This window comes from Eubalaena glacialis, chromosome 13, assembly GCF_028564815.1.
Source record: "Eubalaena glacialis isolate mEubGla1 chromosome 13, mEubGla1.1.hap2.+ XY, whole genome shotgun sequence".
Taxonomy (NCBI): Eukaryota; Metazoa; Chordata; class Mammalia; order Artiodactyla; family Balaenidae; genus Eubalaena; species Eubalaena glacialis.
The window spans coordinates 71,367,793-71,383,769 of record NC_083728.1 but is presented as its reverse complement, the minus strand read 5'-3'; the positions used below and the strand labels follow the sequence as shown (position 1 = coordinate 71,383,769).

The 15,977-nt window shown below is 48.7% G+C and overlaps 1 protein-coding gene across 2 annotated transcripts in view; it reads right to left on the bottom strand.

Annotated features, from left to right (window-relative positions):
- Positions 1 to 247: 247 nt before the first annotated feature.
- The window catches only part of VPS35L (VPS35 endosomal protein sorting factor like), a 118,351-nt gene continuing 102,621 nt past the window's right edge, over positions 248 to 15,977 (bottom strand). For both annotated transcript variants that reach the window (XM_061208178.1, XM_061208179.1), the window contains exons 28-31: positions 15,478 to 15,643; positions 7,590 to 7,708; positions 1,511 to 1,657; positions 248 to 805 (exon numbers count right to left, since the gene is read on the bottom strand). In XM_061208178.1, the coding sequence (XP_061064161.1) occupies positions 707 to 805; positions 1,511 to 1,657; positions 7,590 to 7,708; positions 15,478 to 15,643 (531 nt within the window). In that variant the 3' untranslated portion in view covers positions 248 to 706. The remainder of the gene's footprint in view (positions 806 to 1,510; positions 1,658 to 7,589; positions 7,709 to 15,477; positions 15,644 to 15,977) is intronic.

Genomic DNA, 15,977 nt, shown 5'->3' with positions numbered 1-15,977 from the left:
AAGGGGTTCTAGGCTGTGAGTCACCACCACCACCAATATTAATGCTCTTACTGATTCAAAATAAAATGTCAGTGGAAGCTCATTAGTGGTAATAGGAGAATCAGATTCCGCCAAACTGATAAAAAAGTAGACAGAATCATATGCTGTTTAGGGTTATGGCTGCAAGAAAACCAGGCGGTATGTTTAGACACGTTCTCTTCCGGATGAGAGTCAACTGTAATTAAATGAACAGTCATGAACATAAGTGTTCCTTCAGGAGGTTTATTCAGTTACAGTATATTTTCCATCGAAGCCACAGGGAATCTCAGATTTGACCTCACTTTCTCCTTTAATCCACCAGCAAACTCTAAATCCAATCAAGAGCTGATTTTGATATAAAGCAAATTAGGGAAAGGGCACAGTGGGTCTGTCAAAGTGGACTGCTTTTCAAGGTTCTTTTTCCAATTAAAAAACACCTTTCAGAAAAGAAAGATGTTACCTGCATTCTTCAGTTTTTCCCTAAAGGCCCATCTGAAGGCCACTTGTGCAAAGAAACACTAAGACGCTGTGCTCAGTGAGCAGGAGTGGATTCGAATGCTCTGACAGCTCCCACTTCTTCATTTCACTGGCAGAATAATCTAGTAGAGAAGCCAGTCTGTACGTGTGTAAAAATAAAAACAAAAACGCAAAATAGGTCTTTCTGGACTTGGCACCAGAGCCCCTAGGGTCAGGTCCTCGTCTGCAGAGGGAGCCTGAGGGCCAGCTCGGTCAGATGCCCCATGTCTGGGTGTTTGCTTCGCTTCTTGATGTATTCCAGAGTTTTCACCTAAGAGGAAAGAGAAAGACTCATCTCCTTTCTGGTTCATAACTCTCAAGGCTCCAACAAATCAGCCATATCAGGAGCTTTGGCTTTTTTCTTAGCAGAGAAGGGAGGGGAAGAAACCAGCAGTTTTTAAATAAGACTCCTTAGATTATAGCTTGCTCTTAAAATCACCATGAATGACTGGTGTTTTCATACATGTGGTTTTTATTCAGAGGGAATTAATTCTTAATACTACTCAGTGGTCCCTTGGTTCCAGGACCAAACTGAGGATACTGAATCCCTTATAGAAGATGGTGTAGTATTTGCATATCATCTACATACCTCCCCCTGTATATTTAAATCATCTCTAGATGACTTATAACACCTAATACAATGTAAATGCTATGTAAATAGTTGCCGCTAGGTGGCAAATTCAGGTTTTGCTTCTTGGAAGTTTCTGGAATTTTTTTTCCCCCTGAATATTTTTGATCTGTGGTTGGTTGAATCTGAGGATGCCAAACTTGCAGATACGGAGAGCTGTCTGTACTTTGTAGGGCCTGGCACCTTTCTGGAAGGGGAGACTGGGGCTGTTTGATGTCCAGGCCCTGATGTTGTGTTGAGGCCACTTGTGCCTGGCCAGTGGGCTTGCGTCACTCGCCAGGACAGCCGTGCTTGGCGGGCGTTGTGAGGGCCCCCACTCCCCCCACCCCTCGCCTCGCCTCGCCTCACCATGGTCCTGGTGTCTGCACAGCCGTGCCTCTGTGCCAGGTGCCACAGGTTGACGGACAGCTGGTTGAGCCTGTTGTTGCGCAGGTCCCCGTGGGCCAAGATGCTGTTAAAGAAGGAAAGGCCCAACGAGCTCTGGCGCTTTAGGGCCTGGTACAGAAAAAAGAGGTTACTATCTGGCACCGGGGCTCAGGCCCGGCCCAGTGTTGACGCTGCCTGGGGTTCCAAGGCCAGCTCTACCACGGATCTTCTGGAAGGCGAGCCGCTTAACCTCCCCGGGTTACCCCAGCAGTGATAGGCCGTCTTGCGTAATGCAAGTACAGGAGTAAACTGAACGGTAAGATACGTCTCTTACAGACGTGTCCTCAAGCCACCCAAAGTTTCAGTCACTATTCCCACCCTCTGGGTACTGGTAATAAAGACCAAAGACAGCTCCCCGTGAATAATGCTCCCCAATGCCTGGTGCCCATGCCCAGCTCTTACAAGAACCATTAGGTATTCTTCACACCAGATCTTTCCTCTTTTGCTCAGTGATCTGATGTGAAAGGTGCTCTCAAACAAGGAAAGTCTAACCAAAATGTCAGAAGAGACCAAACCTGAACCCCCAGCTTTGAATGGTAAAGACAAAAGGGAAACTAAATCTCCAAAATGCAACAGGCCCAGGAGAAAAGATACCAGCTCCCAAAGGTAAACAAAGGCACCTGGGAAGGCCCAAGTCAGCAGGTGGGCCTGAGCAGGGGACCAGGTCAGATCACACATCTGTGTGGGTCCTGGAGAGCTGACGCCCGGACCCTTGCTGGGTGCTCTTGGCTGGCGCTGCAGACATCAGTGCTGCCAGGAGCCTTGAGCGTCTGCTTTGCTCCTTGGCAGCTAGTGGGTATGGGGTCCTTACACTGTGACAGGTATGAGCTCTGTGCTTTACACAGCTCACCTTGTTTACTCTTCACAACTCTCTGTAGGTAGGCAGGATTCTAGAGCTGGATCCCAACTCCTGGTTATCCAAACATTAATCTAGGTGCTACTGTGAAGGGACTTTGCAGGTGTGATTAAGGTTATGGACCTTAGGGAGATAATCCTGGATTATCTGGGTGGGCCCAATCTAATCACTTGAGCCCTAAAAAGCAGAGAAATTTTTCAGGCTAGAGTCAGAGACAAGTAGCAGAAGAGGAAAGCAAAGGAAAGATGACGCAGAAGGGGAGACCAGAAAGATTTGAAGCATGAGAAGGACACGACCCACCACTGCTGGCTTTCAAGATGGTAGAAGGGGGCCAAGAGCTAAGAAATGCAGGCGGCTTCTAGAAGCTGAGAACAACCCTCAGCCAACAGCCAGCAAGGAAACAGGACCTCAGTCCTACACCGTATGGAACTGAAGTGGCCAACTCACATAAGCTGGGAGGTGGATTTTTCCCAGTGCCTCCTGGTAAGAGCCCAGCCAGTCAACACCTTGATTTTGGCTTTGTGCAACCAGGAGCAGAGAAACTGGCCCAGCCAACACCAACTTCTGACTTACCAAACTGGTGAGATATAGTAAATGGGGGTTGTTTTAAGTTTGTGGTGACTTAGAGCTGTAATAGGAAACCAGTAGGCTCCCATTTTGCTGACAAGGGCAGAAAGCTTCAGGAACTTGCTCAAGGCCCACAGCCAGCAAGTGCGGGGTGAGGGTCTGAGCTCCAGTCGTCCAGTTCTGGAGCCTGTGCTGGTACCCACACCCTCCCATGTCCCGCCCCAGTTTATAAGATGTTCCCACAGACCCATGGTTAACATCACATTAGGGATCCAGATTCTGAAGAAGCTGACAAGAGTTGCCCAGTGCAGCTGCACAGTTTTATCCAGGGAAATAGGAACGATTTGATGTGGTTTAGACCAATACATATTTTTTCCTGTTTCTTCCTAACAACCTACTAACTGTCCATCTGCCCGTGCATCCTCCCATGTGTGGAGCCCACAGAGCAGCAGACTACGCTAACTGCTGAGCCGCCTTTGTCACCCCCTCCTGCCGCCCTCTCCCAAGTGAGGATTTCAAGTCTTCTAGTGGAGGAAAAACAATGCAATGAAACTGCCAAGGAGCAGCTAAGAATGCAGTTGGGTGAGGGTGGCCGAGTGACGACAGTGAAGAGACTCAAGCCCCCTAAATTGAGCCTGCCTGGACAACGGTCTGGACCAGGTGACCGTCACAGCAGCAGCTGAGCCGACCGAACAGCACTGCTGTCAAGGAGCGGGGTCACGTTGTCGGGTCCCAAGCCTGCAGGCACAAGGAGGGAAGGCTGGTAGACTCATTAACGGGCTGGCAACTGCCCGCTTTAGGTTCCTTTGTTTAATCAGACAGCTCTGCCCCAGTCGGGAACCGGGGCAGAGACCATCCAGTGGGTTCCAGCCCATCCTGCTCGCCTTTTAAACTGGCTCTCATCTGATGCCTGGGAAACAGGAGGGCCCTGGTTTCTGCTCAGACCTGGAGGACCAAGCTAATAGAAAACTCTCAGATCCAACTAGAAGAGTCTCCCAAGAGAGGCCCTTTAACTGCAAGGGAGAATTTTTAAAAGTCAAACAAGTAAGACAGTATCTTCCTGGTTATTTCTCTATTCCGTATCTTCTCAAGCATTTTACCCTAAAAGCCCAGTTCGCATGTATGTTAAATGCACAGCCCATTAAAAATGAGATCATTAGAGACGGGTCTGGGGATAAGCGGGCAGGCGGCCGACGTGCAGAGACCCAGGAAACTCTGAACACGTTATGAGAGACCAAACCAGGGCCTCGAGCCCCTCGTCTCCCTACAGAGGTTTTAAATAGAAAAGAGCTGCTTTTGTTTCTTTTCCTAGGGGAACTGCCATTTGCAGGAAGTTGTAACCGTCTGGCGTGGTTCCCAGCCTCACCACACCCAAACAAACAGCTTCATAAAGCTCGTGCCTAGGGCAGGGCTGGCTCCTTCACGTGCATGTAGAGGACAGTTTTGGAAGCGGGGCTGATACCAGCGCTGAGAGAGGAGACGCTCAGCTCGGGCACCAGCGTCGGGCTTTCACAGCGCCCAGCCTGGCTCCGCGGCAGCTGGAGAGAGGTCCGAGCCCTCCTGCCGCTCCGGGCTCTAGAGGCCTCCCCTCCCGGGGCCGCCTGTGCCGAAGCTCACAGCGTGTTGTTAAAATGAAGGATGACATGTTCCATCTTAGCTCAGTCTGCCCATATTTTTTCTAATAAATGTGCATATATGGGCAGGCATTTTCAGTGAGAGTCCCTGGTATTTATGTGAGTTGAAATGTACTTCAGAAACTTCCCAGCCCTGCTATTCTTTCAGAATTATTTCAGAGTCGTTATCACAGTCAAGGCCTCCTCCCCCAAGAGAAAGAGACAAATGTTAAAATAGTTCCAAATTATATGGTTCTGGGCTCTATTTTTGTTGTGAGCCTGGAGGTCCTAGACTGTGGTCGTTTATGCTGTCAGCAGTCACCTGATTAGACCCAGCCTATCGCGTCATAGTGAAGAAATGCATTTTCAAGCCCGGAGGCACACGTTTCTTGGGCACGACGTGTCAAACACACAGTCCTGCTCTGGCAAGAAGCTAGAGCCAGAGCCCTTGGCGGTAGGGATCAGGGAAGGTGCTAAGCATCCTTCACAGCAGGGGAGTGACCAGTGCAAGTGAAGGTGAAGGACTCCATTTCTCCTGCAGCGTAATGAGGGCTCTCTCCTGAAAGCTGCCTACCGCAGAGACGAAGTTTACAGGCTTTCGAAAAAGGCCTTTCAGTTGGAGGAGGGGAGTTACCTCTTCTAATACTAACTGGTTTGATAAACCAGTTCCTGAAGAAATTGGGTTCTGATGCTGCCCCCTCCACTGACAGCCAGTGCCCTCCAAGCATTAACTCCCCAGCATTCTACAGCCCTGCACCCAGGGGGCCCCAGGGTCAGTGGGACCCACCCACAATCCTCCCTCCCTAGAGAGGGCGCTGGGAGGCACTTGGGGCCCCCAGGGCGCCAGTGGTTCTGTGTTTTCCATCTGCCCTTTGGCCTGCTAACCTTAAGGCTGGCCCTGTGTGCAGTGCCCCTGACCTCAGCAGTGGCCACTGGGGAACGGAGTCTGGAAAAAATCCCACTCTCTCCAGGACCTGCTTGAATACCCTGGGGAGAATGGGAACGCGGGACATACATGTCTGTTGTGTGTGTGTGTGTGTATCTGTTTGTGTGTGTGTGCGCGCGCGCACCCACAGCTATAGAATATTCTCATGGTTTCTGTGGTGGGGTGGGGAAGGGGGGAAGGGCAATGGTGGCATTCTGTACAGTCCTGGAAGTGAGTAAGAATTAAATTAAGTCCAGCTTGATCTTATTTTGTCTTCAAAGGATTTAGTGGTGTGAGGGTAGAGAAGCAAATCCTAAAAACGTGAGACTTGAGGTTTGGGAAGGAGGGAGCTGGGGAAGCGTGTGGGCAGGAAGGGGAGGGCTGGAAAGCCGCTGGGAACCCTGCAGCCCGAAATCTGTCCTGGGTTTGGGAAAGGGAATTGGAGGGGGTGGGGGGTGAGTGGCAGTGAGAGAAAACAGGAATCTGCCAACATGAGATCAGGAATGAGCTGTCAGTTTGTTTGGAGTAGCGAAGAGCAAGACTGGCGCGGGGTGGGGGGGGCAGACATGGAGGCAGAAGCCTGACATGAGCTGCCCCAGGGGAAGGACGCGGAGAAAGGTCAGGCACTGGCTTTGACTCCAGAGTCACTGCCAACCTCCCCACCCTGATTACACAGCAGGAATCAGCCTTAACACAATGTGCACCAAGCCTGAGACAGAGCTTCTGGGATCCATCTGTCACCCACATGTTTGAGCTGAAGCTGCAAAAATGGAGTAATTGGGGAAGGGTACCAGGTGGTTATTTAGATTGTACTATAATTTGGAAATTATTTTGAAATCAGTCAACCATCTATCTATATGGAGAATATGGGAAAAACTGCACTGAAAAGGCAACGATGCAACATCTGATAAAGGAATATATTCTGTGGATCAGAGCATGGGTTCTAGAAGATTGCCTTGACCACATTCCATAGCTACCACTCTAGGATTCAGTTTCCTCATCTGGAAAGTGTAAAGGGATAACAGCTGTTCCCACTCATGGGACTGTTGTGAGAATTAGATGAAACCACACACGCAAAGTTCTCCACACTACACTTATGTATAAGAAAGGCTGGGATGGGAATTTCCTGGCTATCCAATGGTTAGGACTCCGAGCTTTCACTGCCAAGGGCCCGGGTTCAATCCCTGGTCGGGGAACTAAGATCCTGCAAGCTGTGGGGTGCGGCAAAAAAAAAAGGAAAAGGCTGGGCAAGCACAGCCTACTATCATGGCTGCACAGCAACCGTGCGGCACTTGTTGAAAGGTAAGTGGCGAGGCCTTGACCGAGGAGGGAGATGCAGTGGCTACGGATTCACGCCTGGGGATCTGGGTGGGAACCTGTCTGTCACAACCAGAGGAAACCAGGGGCTCTGGAAGCCTCTCTGAGCCTCGGTTTTCTTTTCTGTCCAAGGAGAATGAACGCAGCACCTACATCACAGGGCTGTTGTGGGCCTCACAGAGCTAAGGTGTGGAAAGTGCAGGCTGTTATTCACTCAACGTGCGCTGATTGAGCGCCCGCTGTACGCCAGGTTCGAGGTGAGGATGCCGGAGTGAGTGACAGATGGATCCCAGAGACCCTGTCTCAGGCACAGGCAGGTCTCCGAGACCCACGTCTCGAGGTCCCGGCCACACGGAGCTTACATTCTGGTGGGGGAGGCAGGCGACTGAGAAGTGAACACACAGAGCATTTCGGAGAATGCCCGAGCGTCACAGGGACAGTTCAGAGGGACGCAGGAGTGTAGTGGCTACTTGACACAGGGTTCAGGGAAGGCCACTCTGAGGAGGTACTTGAGCTGAGACCCGAATGATGACAGGGGTGGCCAGGGGAACCCTGGGGAGGCGCAGTGCAGGCAGAGAAAATGGCAGGAGCAAAGGCCCCGGGGCCATCGATGAACAGTCTTCACACAGGCGCATTACTCTCTGGATGAACCAATGTCCAAGCACCCTGGGAACTCGTGCTTTCAGGGCAAGCGGCGGGGATGGGGGTGGCAGGGGCACCTACCTCGTCCTTGGCCAGGGTTTTCAGATGCTCCAGGATCTGAGCCATCACCGTCTCGCACAGCTTGTTGTTCTCAGCCAGAAACTTGGAGTCTCCCCCGTAGAGGCTGTCGTTGGAGTCAACTGATGGAAGAAACCAGAGCAGTGAGACATTCCCAAGCCCAAGGCCAGGGAGAGGCAGCCATGGTGTCAGCAGGTGGCAGGAAATCACAGCAGGGCAAATGGAAACGGCCAGAATTTCCCACGGGCCTGGGGCCTTGGGAATCATGGAGAAAACACCTGGCCTTCCAGACAGTCTGAGCCAGAGAGCTCAGACTCTGAAGTCTGTCCCCTCCGGCCCAGGCATGGAGGGGGACAGCAGGCATCACAGTGCCCATCAGAATGGCTGTCAGTACTGAGCACCGGTGTGCCAGGCACTGGGCGCAGCGCTTCACAGGTGTTACTGCGGAGTCCTCATAACCGGCACGTGCGAGAGAGGACAGATGGGGACACTGAGGCTCCGAGCCCGTCCCAGCCAGGATCCCAAACTGGGAGGCGCCCGTCAAAGCCTAAGCAGTTAAGCACCGCCCCCAGCCCCCTGCCCTGTCACTCCGCCTCAAAACTTCTGCAGATGGAACAGAAGATTCTCTACGTCTTCTCGCAAACCTGAATCCTTTCACTAAAGTCCCCTCTCTCCTTGGGCATCTCCTGTGACAGCCGCTGTCTAGAGAAAGAGCAGCTGCAAGAACAGCCTGAGTTTGACCTCCCTCTCTCCCTCCTTCCTATCGACCTTCGCACAAAGCATGACCTCTGGGTAAGGAAGGAGAGGGACTCTACAGGGTGCTGTTTGGCACTTGGTTTTTTTTCACTTAATGGTTCCTGGAGCTATTTCCATATCAGCATATATGGATGTGCTGCTTTGCTTGTACTAGCTGAGCAGTAGTCCATTGTGTGATGGACCAGAATGCTTTTGGTTGGTCCCTCCTGCGGACACTTCAGTGGTTCTCTTTCTTTTCTTTTTTTTTTAGGGGGGTGGCAGTGAGGGGTCAGGGCCAGGCTGCTGCAAAGTCTTACCGTCTGTAAGGAAACCACAACCTCTGCCTTGCAGAGTCGATTCTTTCCCTCCATGCCTTTTCTCGCCAGATCCTTTTTTAACTGCTTTCCCCCAACTCCCAAATCCGACTTGTACGTGGCTGAGCATAGTTATTTCCGGTGTGAATGAGCGGCGCTCAGTTCAGTGCAAAACCATTGGCGCACCCTCAGCGCTAAGTGGTCAAGGAGAGGAAAAGTGCAGTGGCAGCTCTTAGATGTTTCTGATCTGGTGGAGGCCTAAAATTTGGGCCACTGTCCCAGGTGCAGCAACATCTGATAAAGCAGCGGCCGTGCAGGTGCCTTGGGGGGGGTGTGGCTGGGCTTACACGGCCATGTACACACAGTGCTAATCCAGTTCATGGTTTAGAGACGTTGTCAATAAACCGGTTCAGCTTAGCTCATCTCGGGGAATGTAGTTTGCTGTGCTCTTCTCGGCCCAGCTCATCACCATCCCTAGGATCCTGTCTCCTAGGCATATACAATCAAAAAGGGATGATACATATGAGATCACAGTAAAGCCCATGAAGTTGTGTGATGCAAACAAGAGGTGACACCACAAGCGAGGGACACAGGGCACTCGTTTAGCTTGCAGATGGGTGAGGCTGAGAGTCAGAGGCACAGTGCATAGCCCCATTATGGTCAAAGCCACCAGCCGTCTGTCAGGGCCTGCATAGAACTATTCCCTGGACTGCTGGCAACGAGCTACAGAACGAGGGGATCATGTTAAACAGGCACTGGCCATGAAGACGAGAAAAGCCAAGGTACAATTTGCAGGGATGGCTTCTGAGCTTTTAAGAAAGTGACCCCTCTTAGGGTCACTTATAGGAAAATTGGCAAATACATCAGTGTATCAGAAATACATCTAAATGGCCTATAATTTTAGGGGAAAAAAGAGTTCAATTTCACTAGTGATCAAAGAACAGAAAACTAAAACCACAGAAGAACTTTTAATAAAACATCACCTATCAGATTAACAAAGGTGAGAAAGAATACCTGGTTTTGATGTAGGCCTGGGCAAACTGTTGGTGGGAGTACCATAGCTTGGAAATCAGTGAGAAAAGCCTTAAGAAATGTCCAGTACCACTTCACACCCATTAGGATGCTGTTATTTAAAAACAACAACAACAAAGAGGAAAAGAAGTATTGATGAAGATGTGGAGAAACTGGAAGCCTCATGCATCGCTGGTGGGGATGTAAAATGGTGCAGCTGCTGTGGAAAAGCAACTCCAGGATCCAGCAACTCCAGTGCTCAAAGGACTTGAAAGCAGAGGCTCAAACAGATACATGTACATGAATGTTCACAGCAGCATTATTCACGAGAGCCAAAAGGTGGAAACAACCCAAGTATCCACTGACAGATCAATAGATAAGCAAAATGTGGTTTAGTGGTTTATCTAAACAGTGGCATATTATTCAATCACAAAAAGGAATGAAATTCTACTACATGTTACAACACGGATGAACCTTGAAAGCATTATGATAAGAGAAATGTGCCAGACACAAAAGGACAACTAGGGCTTCCCTTGTGGCACAGTGGTTAAGAATCCGCCTGCCAATGCAGGGGACATGGGTTCGATCCCTGGTCCGGGAAGATCCCACATGCCGTGGAGCAACTAAGCCCGTGCGCCACAACTAATGAGCCTGCGGTCTAGAGCCCGCGAGCCACAACTACTGAGCCTGCGTGCCTAGAGCCTGTGCTCCACAACAAGAGAAGCCACCGCAATGAGAAGCCCGAGCACCGCAACGAAGAGTAGCCCCCGCTCGCTACAACTAGAGAAAGCCCGCGTGCAGCAACGAAGACCCAACGCAGCCAAAAATAAATAAATAAAATAAATTAAAAAAAAAAAAAGGACAACTATTGTATGACTCCACTTATATGAGGTACCTAGAAGAGGCAAATTCATAAAGACAGAAAGTAAAATAGAGGTCACCAGAGGCTGGGGGGAGGGGGGAAGGGGAAAGTTATTGTTCATTGGGTACAGAGTTTGTTTGGGAGGATGAAAAAATTTTGGAAATGGATAATGGTGATGGTTGCACAACACTGCAACTATACTTGATAAAACTGAATTGTACATTTAAAAATAGTTAAAATGGTAAACTTTATATGTATTTTATCACTATGTATATTTTACTCCAAAAAAAAAAAAGTCTTAGTGCAGAAAAAGGTCAGATCTTTGACTTGGGAAAACCCACTCCAAGGGATTTATCCTAAGAAAATCATCCCCCAGTTGCACAAAGATGCATATATGTGATATTGTTTCATCACAGAGGACAATGTTTAATGTATGTTCATTATAAATGTTGTGTATAATGGTGAGAGGAGAAGCAACGGAAATATCTACCAAGAGTTTTGATTAAATGCTCTGGGGCATGAGCATTAAATAAAATACTATGAAGACAATAAAAGTATATGATCTATAGTTGTTAACTACCATGTACTACACTATACTATTGCTACAATATACTATTACTGAAAGATATTTATAATATACTATTAGTAAAGTGACAAACCAGTATGTCTATATACCACACGGACATATATAGCCATATATTTCCTAATTTATAACTTCCTAAGAACCATTTTTTTCAATTAAAAAATTATATTTTATTATTTTATATATTTCCTGTAATCTGTCTTGAATCTTTTGGGGAATGGTACAGGTATAAGCATATAGTAATTAACTGATTAATAAAATAATTTCAGGGATGCTTCATGTACATTTCTAGTTGCTATTTCAAGAATAACTCCTTCTTCTACTTCAATAAAATTGTACATAATATTCTTTTAAAATTCTTACATTTATATTTAACTCCCAATTAGGCATTTGGGAAAAGTATGAAGGAGGAAGAATGACACTATGAAATGTATTTTTTAATGAGCCATTCTTTGCTTATCTTTTTCCAAATAAATTACTACTGAGTTTCTAAGTGGAAAAAAAAAAAAAGAATAACTCCTTCTTCTTTTATTCCCAGCTTTTTACTTAAACAAATGTCAAGGCTGTAGAACAGTGGGAATAACAGTACACTGAAGCGCTGCCTCTCTCTCACCCAGCATCACCAGTTGATGCCGTTTTGCCACTTCTGTGAAGCTCTCTCGCTTGCTCTCTCCACACTCTCACGTACACACAGATATATACGTCATTTTTTTTGGCTGAACCATTTGTAAGCAGGTTGCAGACATACTGCCTGAGAACGAGGAGAACAGCTGGTCTCCTTGCTCCCCAGTTTCTCTGTCCGCATGAAACCTCTACTCCGGTTCTGAACTGCCCCTTTGTGGGGAATGTTCTGGGAGTGCTCTCCTGGGTCGGCTGCTGGCTTTGTAGTTGTTCCTATGACACAGGTTGGTAGTGAATTGCCCTGGGCTGCAGGCATCCGTCCCAGGATTTCTGAGACGGCTCTGGCTCTGGCTGCTGTGTTTCAACTGCTGTCCATGACGTGGAAGATGGCGGTTATTCTTGTAAGAAGAGAAAGAATTTGATTCAGCCATTCGCCACCATGTGATTTTGCAGGGTGGCAAAATGCAGCTGGTAAAGGAATTTCTCACACCTGCTGCGAGGACTAGGCTAGCTCCTGGCATAAATTCCCAGTCTTACTCTGCGCTGGAGTAACCTACTCATTCGGATTAACCCAGCAGCAGGGGAGAAGCGAGAAGGTCTAGGACCACCTGTGGCCAACCACCCAAGCTGCAGGCATCCTGCCCAGAGGGGTCAGAGGCATGTTCAGAGCAGGCCGCTCACACACGCAGAGCACGGACTAGGTGAGGGCCTGCTCTGCGCCAGGTTCCAGGACCCGGAGACCCGGTGGGTGGGGAATGGGCTGACCTGGTCCTGCCCTCACAGAGCACACAGTCCACAGGAGGTGCAGACGAGCAAACGGGCAATCACAACCGCATTGGCTGCATGTCAGGAGAGGGCGGCCTGGGGCTCCCAGGATCCTAAAATCTAGGCTTGGGATGGAATCCCAAGAATCAGTGAGATCTAGGCTGAACCCTGAAGGTGGAAAATTCACAGAGAAAGTCAAAAACGGGGTCAGGAGTGGGGAAAAGTGTTTCCATGCTAACACTTGGTGGTGACAGAGGGAGGGAGGGAAGGGCGAAGTTGACAGTCAGAAGTAATTTGGCCTGGCCAGAGTGTAAAGCAGGCCTGAGAGTCCAGACTGGCGCTCACAACGGGGAGAAATGAGATCCCTGGCAAATGGCTACTAAAAATAGCCCGGGACCTCTGCATCTGTCTGGCCCTGGGGTCACAACCCCAAATGCTTCAAGGGCCTGGCAGGTGACGTGGAGGAGTGAAGGGGCTGTCCCGACTTCCCACGGGCCCCGGAGTTGTACTCTTCCAACTAGACATCTGTGTGTTAAATAAATAGACATTCAGTGTCAGAAGTGTCCTGCCTTTCCACGCAAGCACTGTCTCGCACGCTCGCATGACAGCACTGGAGTTATGGCTCCAGGTCATTTCAGAACATTCTCTCCTTATTCATCTGCAAAGAAAACAGCCAAGGCATCCTTCGTAAAGGCAAAAAAAAAATCTGACCCCAGTTTTTCAAAAGTTCGAACCTTTGTCAGCGCTGTCTAAAGAGCTGCCTCGACTAAGAAAGAGATGGGAAAATGGAGCCTCCACCCCTGCAAAGCCTCCCGGGGCCCCGGGACTCTCTGCTACGAAGACAACTGTCAGGTCACAATTGTGCACCCAGAGTAAACAGCTGGGCCAAGAAGGCAGCAAAGAAAACCCACCCTTCTGTTTTCATCTCTAAAAGCTAGAAAACTAGACTCCACCTGCCAAACACAGCCACGCTCCCCGTGCTGGCGCTCTGGCTCCTACAGTCCGCCCTGCTGTGCTGTGTAGACAGGGGATTCAGTGAATCTGTTTAAGGAAGGGAAGAGCGAGGAGAGGGCTTGCTCCTCTCATAGGGCCCGGGTTTACAGACCCACTTCCACGGCAGCATCTGGTCCTCAAAAGTTTCTCTCTTGTTCTGAGCCCTCCGTGTGCCCTTCACAAGAGAGGAAATAAAAATGCCAACAAATACAGGAAAAGCTCACCCTCATTAGCCATCAGAGAAATGCAAATTACACTCATCAGAAGAGCCAAAATGAACAAGACTCACCATATCAAGGGAAACAATGGAAATCTCATTCATGCCTGGTGGGAGTGTAAACTGATATAACTATTTTGGAAAACTGTGAGACAGTACCTACCAGAGCTGAACATAAGCAAATCCCACCAGCCAGCATTTCCACCCCAGGCATATACCTGACAGACATGAACCCCAAGAGTTATATATTCAGGAATGTTCACAGCAGCACTCCTCACAACAGCTCAGAACTGCATCCACAGGGGAATGAAGAAATTCTGGTATACTCATACGATGGAATACTATGCAGCAATGCAAAAGGACGAACAACAGCTACACACAACACAGAAGAATCTCACAGACATAACACTGAGTGAAAGAAGCCAGACGCCAAAGGATGCTTGCTAAATGAGTCCATTTACAGAAAAGTCAAAACTTGGCAAACTAATCTGTAATGTTAGAAGTCAGGAGAGCAGTGTACCTTTAGAGAGGAAAGTGGTGGTGCTGAGTGGACGGGGGCATACAGGGGACTTCTGGGGAGCTAGTAATGTTTGATTCCTCTATCTGGGTGGTGGTTACTGGGTGTGTTCACCTTGTGATAATCTGCTGAGCTTTATGGTTTATTGTATGTGTGTACTATGATATACTTTAATCAAAATATTGTTACTTTGTAATCAAGGAGGCAGCATAATGCATGTACCACAGTGAATTCCACTCCGAGCACTAACTGGCCCTGAGCCCTGGAAACCACGTGGTTGGTAAAACCATGTTGTCTTTCGGTGTCTCCCCTTGCTTGTGTGTAAAATGGGGACACAAATGCCCGTCCTCCGCATAATGCTGTCAGGATTAAAGGAGAAAGAGGCCCATGGAGTCTGGTGCCGTACCCGGCACGCGGTAGGAGCTCAGATCGTGGGAGTTATCATCATTGACATTAACCAACCTCCCCAAGTTACATCTTTACATAACCTCAGCCCCCAAATCCCAGCCAGAGGAAGCCTCTGAGAGTTATAACAGGAGGCCATCCTTAGCACTGCAAATTTGTTCCCTAAAATATCCAAGTGTAGAGACAATTGCTTAAACCCTGAAGTATTCATTTACTGGCCAAATCACTTTTAATAGGGCCATTTTTTTGGGAACCAAAAATCGGAACCGAGGCTCTGACAAGCAGGAAGATGCTTAGGCTCAGTGGGCAGAGGTCTGGAACTGGGACTGTCCCATGTTGTGTCAAGGACATGAGGAGGCGGCTCCCAAACCTGTAGGAGCAAGTTCAAGACGGCTGGTTGCATGTTGGGGAGCAAGGCCGTCTCCTTCTTCCAAGCACCTGCTCTAAGGGTCCAGGTCAGGACCCACATGAAACTGGTAAGGAACAGGCCTGGGATGAAGGTCATGCATGTGCATATGTAATCACCGTTCTAGGTTATTCTGTGGCACACCCAAGACATCACTGATCCAAAAGAGTGCTTCTCTGACCTCGTCTGTTTGTCAAAATGATCTTGGATGCTTGTTAAAGATACAAATTCTCAGGCCTCTTCCTGGGGATTCTAATTTAGAAGAGACAGATGGGGCCCAGGAACCTGTATTCTTAAGAGCTCCCCAGGTAATTCTTACACTGGGCGAATTTATCAAGGCCCTGGAGTAGAAGTTCATGGTAGGTAAAACACAAGGGGATTAAATAAAAGAGAAAGTGAAAACCCTGCACTTGCTGTTCAGAAGTTCAAACACAGTGCAGTCTGGTGGGGGGACCCAGCTACCTTTGTCTACGTGGTAGAGATAGGTCTCCTGGCCCATGGCGGACAGCAGGTGCAGGACACAGGTGTAGATGCGGATCTTCTCATCACTGTTGTCCTCCCAGGTGTAGTCCTGGATCACGTTGAGCAGCTCTCGAACAAGAAACAGGACCCCGTGTTCAGGATGATCCTAGTGGAGGACCAGAAAAAGGACAAATAATCCTAGACGTGAAGCAGGAGGAAAAAAAAATCAAGACAGAAACCCAGGTCCCTCCCTTTAGCAGCTGTAGAGAAATTAAAGTGCCAGCTATGGTTAAACAATAGAAAAGTGACAAAACGTTGTTAACTCCACTAAACAACACGCTCCAGTCTGGGGAGACAAGCTTTGAGAGCTCTGGGTCTGAAGAAAGAAAGCAAAATTACCTGTCAGTTTAATGGTCTGTTTCCAAAATTACAGCCTTGCTTTAATGTCCATAACAGTAAAAAGCCCTGTTCTTCCAACTACAGAAGCTAGATTGCAGGTC